At 34.4% G+C, this 10,161-nt stretch overlaps 1 protein-coding gene across 1 annotated transcript; it reads right to left on the bottom strand.

Moving 5' to 3' along the window:
* Nucleotides 1-5,366: 5,366 nt before the first annotated feature.
* On the bottom strand, nt 5,367-5,759 carry LOC127094869 (uncharacterized). The gene has a single exon (XM_051033641.1). It carries the CDS (start codon nt 5,757-5,759, stop codon nt 5,367-5,369), a length of 393 nt encoding a protein of 130 aa, XP_050889598.1.
* Between the last annotated feature and the right edge of the window lie 4,402 nt (nt 5,760-10,161).

The following is a 10,161-nucleotide window of genomic DNA, read 5'->3' as shown; positions in this document are numbered from 1 at the left end:
TTGGAAATTTCAATGAAAAGGTGGGTTATTTTTGTAAAAAAATCTATTAACTTCATGGGTAGAATTGAAGAAAACTCTCAATATTTATTCTTCGATTTCACTCTTTCTAAGAGTCTTTGGTATAACATTTTAAACTGGTTTGGAACTCCAAGTACTTTGTCAAATAATATTCATCATGTCCAATATATTTTTGATTTTTTCCTACTTAAAAAAGATTTGGGTTAACAAATATTTTGCCCTTGTCATATGGCAATTTTTGAAAAATCCCCTTGTAAAAAGAAGTTTGGACGCCCCTACTTTATAAAGATTTCATTATTTTGTTTCCTCAAAAAAACCTAGTCATCAGAATCAATGACATAACATACTTTTTTTTAATTTTTTAATAACATGGAATGTCAAGTTGGCATTTTCATTCTAACTTTTCTTTTTTTTTTTTTATAAAAAAAAAATTCACGTGACTTTTACTTTTGATTTTTTTTTAAGTTTGGAAATTTTAAAAATTTAAAAATCCAAAAAAAATTAAGTTTGAACCATGTGCTCTACTTCAATTGCACAAATACCTTGTCACTAAACCAAGCTCTTTGCTTGGATATTTTACTAAACAAAAATTATATATTACATAAGTAACACACCACTTTTACTACAATTATCTCTCACCATCATGAACAACAACAACAACTCCGTCATTTTGATCATCATTATCAGAACAACACAGTAATATATAATCTTATATTCTTATTAGGGAGTTTTATCACCATCAACAACACAACAATTCCATCATTTTCATCATCATCACAACATCACATCAATATAGTTCATGGGGACAACACTCAATCTTGTAACTCTACCTGTTGCTATTGTTCTTTATGGTTATTGTTATTCTGGACATGTTGTGCTCCCAAACATTTATACATCCATGGCAAATCCAAACGAATTCTCTGTAGTACTTGTAGCATGGTAAACCAAAGATCATCTTTAGCCATGATTTACAATTCTGAATGAACACCTTATGAATAATTCTTCTTTTTTTAATAGTGATTTTGAAGTTTATAGCTTACTGTATGTTGGAGGTGTTGTTATGGAATACAAAATGTTTGGAGAAGATACACTCTTGTTAGGAAAATAACAAAAAGAAACAAATTTCTACGCATGCAAAAGCATACCCACAAAGAGAAAAATAGCAAAAAATTCAAAAACTATTCAACTTTTAATATTTATAAACATAATTACAAACTCTCTCATTAAATTGTATTTTTTAAGGAGAAAATTATAAACCCTCCAAACTGCAATTTTAAAACGAAAAAAATCGCAAGCCCTTTCTCAATTACAATTTTTGGACGAAAAAATTGCAAACCCCCGTCTCAATTACAATTTCTGGATGAAACAATTGCAAATCTCTCTCAATTATAATTTTGGACGGAAAAAATGCAATCCATCTTTTAATTACAATTTTTGGACGGCTAATTTGCAAACTCACTCAACAAACTATTTTTGAACGAAAAAATAGAAAACTCTCTCTAAACATACAATTATCCAAATCCTCAATACAACCAAAAGACTATATTTTGTTGTAGTGTCTTGTTGTGTAGAAAACTAAAATTAACTATCTCTATCTATACTAATACTCAAATTCTATTTTCTTCTTACTATATAATATATGAGACTTGAATGAATATACTATTTGACCCAACAATTCTCTCAAAATTCACTCTTAACCTGCCACAAGCTTTGGTTGCAATCAAGATTGTTGTATGGACAAAGGTAGATGATTCTACATTCTATTGCACATAATTTCTCAGTAAAATTTACTTTAGAAATTACATATTATTTATATATACTTTGGGAACTGCATTGTGCAAATTTTTTTTCATCCTAACAAAAACTTCAAATTGTTGGAGTTCAACAATGCACAAGAATTCTAGAAGATGAGAGAGAGAGAGAGAGAGAGAGAGAGAGAGTTTTAACTAACTTTTCTAAAAAATGGAAGAACTGAATTATGTTACAAATTCCCTTTCATTTGAGTTTTATACAAAGATTCAAATGAAACTCAAATTCAAATGACATACAAAACCAAATGCAAAACTCAATGCAAATGAAAAGAAAAACTAAACAATCTTGAACATTGAATCACATTCAACATCATCCCTTAATTCACATTCAAGTTAAAATCAACAACACCAATTTCATCCCTCAAATTGATGAAGAGTTCAATTTTAATTTCCTTGGCCATCACATCTGCAAGTTGCTTCTGAGTGCTGACATGAACAACATCAAGTACTCCATTTTGAACCTGATTTCTCATAAAATGGCACTTGATATCAATATGCTTGCTTCTTCCATGCAACACTGGGTTCTTAGCATGACTTATGGCAGATTTTTGTCAATCATCAACTTGATTGGTTTTCTCACTTTGAACTTCAGTTCCTGTAGCAAATTCATCCGCCAAACAGCTTGACAATCTGACATAGCACCAACTATGCAGGGGTGGAAAAACGGGACCGATCCATTGCGCATGCCCTTTTTTCCCGCACTTTAGTGAGGGGTGGGCCAAGAATTTAAGCCCTCACCCTCTAATGTATCTGCCCCACTCTGCCCCATTTTTTTCATGGGCTTTTGCAAGCACGATCATTAACATAAAATTTTGTATTTTTAGGATTAAAAGGTGTAGCACCCACGGGATTTCCCTGCCCCGCAGTCACTTTTTTACAAGACGGGCCTAGGTTTTATGCCATCATCCTCAACTATGATCGTCCCTTCCCACTCCGTTTTTTTGCGGGCTTTTGTGGGACAAGTCTAAATGGGGCGGGTATGCTCGTTTTCCACCCCTACAACTATGTATTCAGCTTCACAGGTTAACAATGCAACCACTGGTTGCTTCTTGGAACACTAAGAATGGGGGCTTCCAGATATATAAACATCTATCCTTTAGTGCTTCTTTGGTCTATTCTATAACCACACCAGTTAGAGCCTGAGTAGAATATCAACTCAACCACATCTGACACTCTAGATGGAAACAAAATTCAATGCCTCAAAGTTCCTTTTACATACCTTAGAATCCTGACTACAACTTGGTAATGTGACGACTTTGGTTTACTCATAAACCTACTCACTATTCCAACTGCATAACACATGTAGGCTTGGTGTTACTCAAATATCTCAGACAACCAACTAACTATTTGAAGGTTGTAATATATAAATCCTCACAATCATCATAATACAACTTATGATTTGTCTCGACAAGTATGACTGATGACTTACAATTCATCAGCTCAAATCTCTTTAATAGCTCAAGTTCATACTTTAATTGGTGCATAATTATTTCCCTTCTCAAAATGAAAAATATCCATCCCTGTAAAATATTCCATATTTCCAAGGTCAGACATATCAAATGCATTCATTAACACCTTCTTGAACTTGTCTATCTCATAAGTACAACTTCCTGTCAGAAGTATGTCATCTACATAAAGACACATCAAAATCACATTGCCATCAGAAGTATGCTGCATATACATACCATATTCCATTTCACATTTATTGAACCCAAGATTCTTGAAAAATGAATCAATCTTCAGATTCCAATCTCTTGGAGCTCGTTTCAGCCCATAGAAGGCTTTATGTAGCTTGTACACCATCCCTTCTTTGTTTTCTTTCATAAGTCCAAGAGCTTGTAACACATATACTTCTTCTTGCAATGGACCATTTATTAAAGTTGACTTTTACATCTAAGTGTATCAAAGGGCAATTCCTATTTGCAACTATAACAATAACCAACCTTATAGTTTCATATCTGGCTACATATGCAAACACTTAGAAGTAGTCTAAACCATACTTTTGTAGGAATCCTCTAGATACTAACCTTGCTTTATGCTTGGCAACTGAACCATCTGACTTCAACTTTATCTTGAAAACCCATCTCACACTGATGAATTTCTTGTTCTGAGGTAGAACAATCAATTCCTATGTCTTATTTCTTTCAATGGCCTCAAGCTCTTCCTTCACGATGTTCACCCATACCTTCTTCTTGAGAGCCTCATTGTTGCTGACAACTTTAGAGTCCACCAACATGGTAATTTGTATGAATTCTTCTTTAGAATCAATATTAGTATCTTACAGAAACTCAAAATCTACTAGTATCCTTGGTTTATGTATAACTCTATGTGGCCTCTATAAACCTTCAGAAGCAGGACCACCTTCAGAGGTTGGACCACCTTCAGAGGTTGGACCACCTTCAGAGGCTAAACCACCTTTAGAGGATGGATCATCTTAAGAGTCAAAGTCATCTTTAGAGCCAGACTCACCTTCAGAGTCAAAGTCATCTTCAGACTCAGACTCTCCTTCAGAGTCAGAATCACCTTTAGAGGTTGAATCTCCTTCAGAGGCAAAATCTTCTTCAGAGGCAGAATCAGACAATAGTGTTGAGACTGCACTGGATTTGAATTGAGACTTTCTTTAATCCCATGTTTCTGATTCTTTTGCTGTGACATCTCTGTTGACTTCAACTTTGTTGGTGACTGGACAATAGATATCATAAGCACCTGTATTGTGGTAACCTATAAGCAATGTGACCTTGCTTCTGCCATCCAATTTTCTTCTAGTAACATCTGGTATATGTTTGTATTATACTAAACCAAACACCTTGAAATGGCTGACACTTTGCTTTCTTCCAGTCTACCTCTCAATAGGAACTACTTCCTTTAACTTCTTTGTTAGACATATGTTGATCACACATACTGAAGTGGCAATTGCTTCTCCCCACCATTTTTAGGCAGATTCTTCTTCTTCAACATGCTCCTAATCATGTCAAGCAAAGTTATATTTCTCCTTTCAGCAAGACCATTATGTTGTGGAGTGTATGAAGCACTCACCCCATGCTCAATACCATGTTCCTCGCATAACGTCTTGAACTTTGTTGAGTTGAAATCACCTCCACCATCAGTTTTGAGGATCTTCAACCTTTGTCCACTTTGATTTTCGACCTTCACTTTGAACTTCTGGAACTCAGTAAACACCTCATGTTTGAATTTAATGAATGCTAGCCATGTCATTCTTGTGAACTCATCTACAAATGACACAAAGTACTAGTTCCCTCCAAGTGAAGGTACCTTAAATGGACCACATGCATCCCAATGCACCACACCCAAAGTATAAGTTTCTCTTGGAGGAATTTCTGATGAGAATGACGATCTTGGTTGATTGCCTTTCATGCATATATCACATGATTTCTCTAGGGCCACAATCTTAGGAATTCCATGTACCAGATTCTTTGAACTCATATTCTATAAGCTTCTATAGTTCAGATGCCCTAATCTCTTGCACCACATCTCAATTTCCCCTTTAACATTTCTTGCACTAAGGCGTTAAGTGTCTTATGTTGCAACATTCACCTCAAATGTTTTGTTTCTTCCCAGTTCAAACTTCATAATCATCTTCTGATTACAATTATATAACTTAAAGCGATTGTCCTTCATGGTTACTGAAAATCCTTTTTCAATTAGTTGACCTACACTGATCAGATTTCTATTCATGCCAGGAACATACCATACATCCTTGATCAACACAATTTTTCCATTGTTCAACTTAACTATGACATTTAACACTCCTTTAGCATTCAAATACTCATCATTAACACAACTGATCTTGGTCCTTTTACCATATACAAAATCAACCAACCATTGCTTGTTTCCAGTTAAATGTTTTGAGCAACCAATGTCCATATACCACCAGTCTACCATTGATCCACCTACATTCTCAGATTCCATCAATAGCACATGTTTATCATCATAATCTGCTCTGGCTATGTTGGCTTCTTCACCCTTGCTAACCTTGTTTGACTAGCAATCATCAGCAAAATGGCCAAATTTGTTGCAATTGTAGCACTAAATCCTTCTCTTGTCAAGCTTCTCATTTCCCTTATGAACATTTTGATGTTTCTTATTAAAATTAGAGAGTTATGACTTCTGAAAATCACCATCAAAATTTTTCTTGTTCTCTAACCATGCTTGCTTCTGGTTCTTCTTGCTAGAAGAAGCTTTTAGAGTTCGAGCCTTTAGATCTTGTTCTAACTCTTGTTAAGAGTTTCTTTCAATCATACACAACTCTTGTGCCTTTAAACTAAATTGGTATCTTTAGAGTGTTCAATGGCTACAACTATGTAATCAAATTAGGGAGTAAGTGATCTCATTACCTTTTTAATGATTACTTGTTTAGAGAGTGTTTCTCCATAAGACTTCTTCTCATTAGTGATCACAATCACTCTTGAGATGTAATTAGGTACCTAATAATTGTTCTTCATGTTGAGATTCTCATATTGTTTACATAGGGACAATAGCTTTACCTTCTTCACTGATGCATCACCATCATAGCACAATACCTATGCATCCCACGACACCTTCGTCATCGTCAAATCAACAATTTTATTTAACACCTTTGTAACCACACACTGATGGATATAGAACAACGCCTTATGATTATTATTCCTCATTTCTCATTGCGCGGTTATTTATGCTTCTATTGCATTTTCTGTAACCAACGTGTAGCCATGATTGACGAGATCAAGAACTCCTTGAGCTCCAAATAACACACGCATCTGAATCGACCACCGATTCCAGTTCTTTTTGTTGAATACTGGAAGCTTAATGTTCAAGCTACAATTTCTTCGTTCATCTTCGTTCTTGTGCAAATCAAATCACTCAGTTCTTACTAACACTTGTGTTTCCTAAACCCTAAGAATAATGCTATGTGATTATATTCAATTTAGAACTTCAACTCAACATAAATTTTAGAAGCATAATCAATCACACACCTCACTAAACTCATGTTTCCCTGTGAATCAAACCAAAGATCTGGATAATAGTTGTTGGAGTTCAATAATGAACCTCTATTAACAATGCACAAGAATTGGAGAAGATACAGATGAAAGAATGAGGGGGGAGAGAGAGAGAGAGAGAGAGAGAGAGAGAGAGAGAGAGAGAGAGAGAGAAAGAAAGAGAATTTTAACTAACTTTTCCTAAAAAATGGAATAACTGAATTCTAGTACAAATTTACTTTCATTTTATTTTTATACAAAGACTCTAATGAAACTCAAATTCAAATGACATACAAAACCAAACTCAAAAGCAAATGTAAAACTGAATGTAAATGAAATGAAAAACTAAACAATCTTGAATGTTGAATTACATTCAACACAAATGATAATGTTTGAATTGAGATTTTATGACATTTCATTTCTTTTTCGTTATCTTCTTAGTGTATTCAGGTTGAAATTATTTGAGCAACATCTTGCATATATAATTTGAGCAGTGTCTTACATATATTATTTGAGCAAAATCTTATTCCAATGGAATTTATGTGTTGTTATTAATGATGAATCTTTAAGTTTATGTGTTGTTGTGTTGTTGCGATGATGATGAAAATAATGAAGTTGTTGTGTTGTTGATGGTGATGAAACACCTTGATAAAAATATGAGTTTATATGTTGTTGGGATGATGATGAAAATGATGGAGTTGTTGTTGTTGACGATGATGATGAGAGATACATGTATTGAAAGTGGTGTGTTGCTTATGTAATATATAAATTTCGTTTGATAAAATATCCAAGCAAAGAGATTGGTTTACTGTTAAGGTATATGCGGAATTGAAGTAAAGGTCATGGGTTCAATTCGTACTGACCCTAAAATTTTGGACTTTTAAGTTTTTGGATTTTATGGTTTATTAAGGTCAATCACGTACTGTTCTTGTGTGATCTCAATCATTGGTGGATCAATCATCTTGATTGTTTAGATTTTTAAGTTCCTTATTATACTCTATTTTGTTTGTTTTTTCTAAACCTTTGAGTAATTTTTCTGCTCTTCGTCCTTCATGTGGGACACACAGTCCTCAAAGCATGTGTGTTTCGTAGGCAACTCTCATAGTCGTTTCAATTAAAATGGTCAAACATGAGAAAATATGCTCCGTAGCATACTATAGTTAGAGTTTGTACTAATTCATATCTATATAATTCGCTTGTAAGGTGAGATGTATCACTTCATCTATAACTAATATGGGATTGAATATTTTCTCAATCATCCCTCACTGTCAGCGCTAATGAGTTTGACGTGTGGATAGTGGATATTATTGGGTCATGAGGAGGAGCATCCAAATTGAACTAAGAGAAACACACAAGTGAGAGAGACACCATATATTCACCCAAAATATTAAGGTGATAGGTGTATGAGTTCTCCCACTTATAAATGCTAAAGGCTCCACGTTTATAACCAATGTGGGACTCCAACTCATACTTGACTTATTGTTCTTAACATTACCCCTCAAGTGTGAGTCCACAATGCTCCCCCTTAAGTGGAAACTCTTTTGTCCACATGCACTTGTACCACCATTGACACCTCTTCCTAGGCATTTTGGTATACCTCTTTCCTGAGCATTTCGATTTCAATGGGACACCTCTTCTTGGACATTTCTATACAAGTAAGTCGGTCTCTTTATTCGAACCAAAAGCACATGATACCATTTCTTGGGTCATGAAGAGAAGCATCAACATCGGACTAACAACAACATACGAGTGAGAGAGACACCACATATTCACCCAAAATCTTAAGGTGATAGGTGTGTGGGTTCTCCCACTTATAAATGCTCAAGTCTCCATATTTATAACCAATGCGGGACTCCAACTCACACTTGACTTATTATTCTTAACACTTTCCCTCAAGTGTGAGTCCACAATGCTCCCCTCAAGTGGAAACTCTTTTGTCCACGCACACTTGTACCACCGTTGACACCTCTCCATAGGCATTTTGGTACACCTCTTTCCTAAGCATTTCAATTTCAATGAGACACCTCTTCCTGAACATTTCGATACAAATAAGTCGATCCATTTCTTTGAACCAAATGCTCATGATACCATTTCTTGGGTCATGAAGATGAGCATCAATATTGGGTTAACAACAACACACGAGTGAGAGAGATACCACATATTGACCCAAAATCTTAATGTGATAAGTGTGTGGGTTCTCTCACTTATAAATGCTCAAGTCTCCATATTTATAACTAATGCGGGACTCCAACTCACACTTGACTTAAGCACTCCCCCTCAAGTGTAAGTCCACAATGCTCCCCCTAAAGTGGAAACTTTTTTGTCCACATACACTTGTGCCATTATTGACACCTCTTCCTAGGCATTTCGATACATCTCTTTCCTGAGTATTTCGATTTCAATAGGACACCTCTTTATGAGCATTTAGATACAAGTAAGCCGGTCCCTTTATTCGAACCAAATGCTCATGATACCATTTATTGGATCATGGGAAGAAACATCAACATTGGATTAAGAGCAACACACAAATGAGAGAGACACCACATATTCATCAAAAATCTTAAGGTGATATGTGTGTGGATTCTCCAATTATAAATGCTCAAGTCTCTACTCTAACTCACACTTGACTTATTATTCTTAACAAATATAAATTTTGTATGATCCATAGTCTAATGGATAGACTCTGATACCATATTATAATTGAAATTTGACTTGACTCATCCCTATAAAATATATTTACACGATGAAATATGTCACTTTATTTAAATTCTTTTTGAACTCTTTTATAACGTGAAATTTAAAATTTTCTCAATACAATATAATTTGTCATTAGTTATCTTTTATTTTTATTATTTTAAATAAAATCAAACAAATTACAATTTCAATCATTTGTCTCTCTCGATGTTTTATAAATTTTCTTGAAAAAATCTTCTTTCTTTTTAATAAAAAAACTACAGTATATAGTAAAGATTAAAAAAACACAATAAATTTTTTTTCGTAAAGATTTAATTATTAATTGCATGTTTAAAACTAACAGCCAATAGAATAACGACACGAACGTGATTCAAATTAAGACATTCGACGACGTTCTCACAATACGAGTCGAAAATGACTTAGATTTTTCTCAGCAACATTAACGCATATTACAGCTGTCATCACGCGCCCGTGCAACACACGCAAATATCCAACACAGACAGTGTATCTCACGCTCCATACATACGAATCGGAAAAACAAAACTTTCCTAAAATACATTAAACAAGCTAAAGACAATAAAAAGAAAGTTGTACAAAAATAGAAACTAACACCAACCCTAAGCTTCACTCTATTTTCTGGTTGAAATTAAAAGCCATAAAGA

The sequence above is a fragment of the Lathyrus oleraceus genome, chromosome 1 (assembly GCF_024323335.1).
Source record: "Lathyrus oleraceus cultivar Zhongwan6 chromosome 1, CAAS_Psat_ZW6_1.0, whole genome shotgun sequence".
Lineage (NCBI taxonomy): Eukaryota > Viridiplantae > Streptophyta > Magnoliopsida > Fabales > Fabaceae > Lathyrus > Lathyrus oleraceus.
This window is presented reverse-complemented; position numbering and strand designations above follow the sequence as displayed.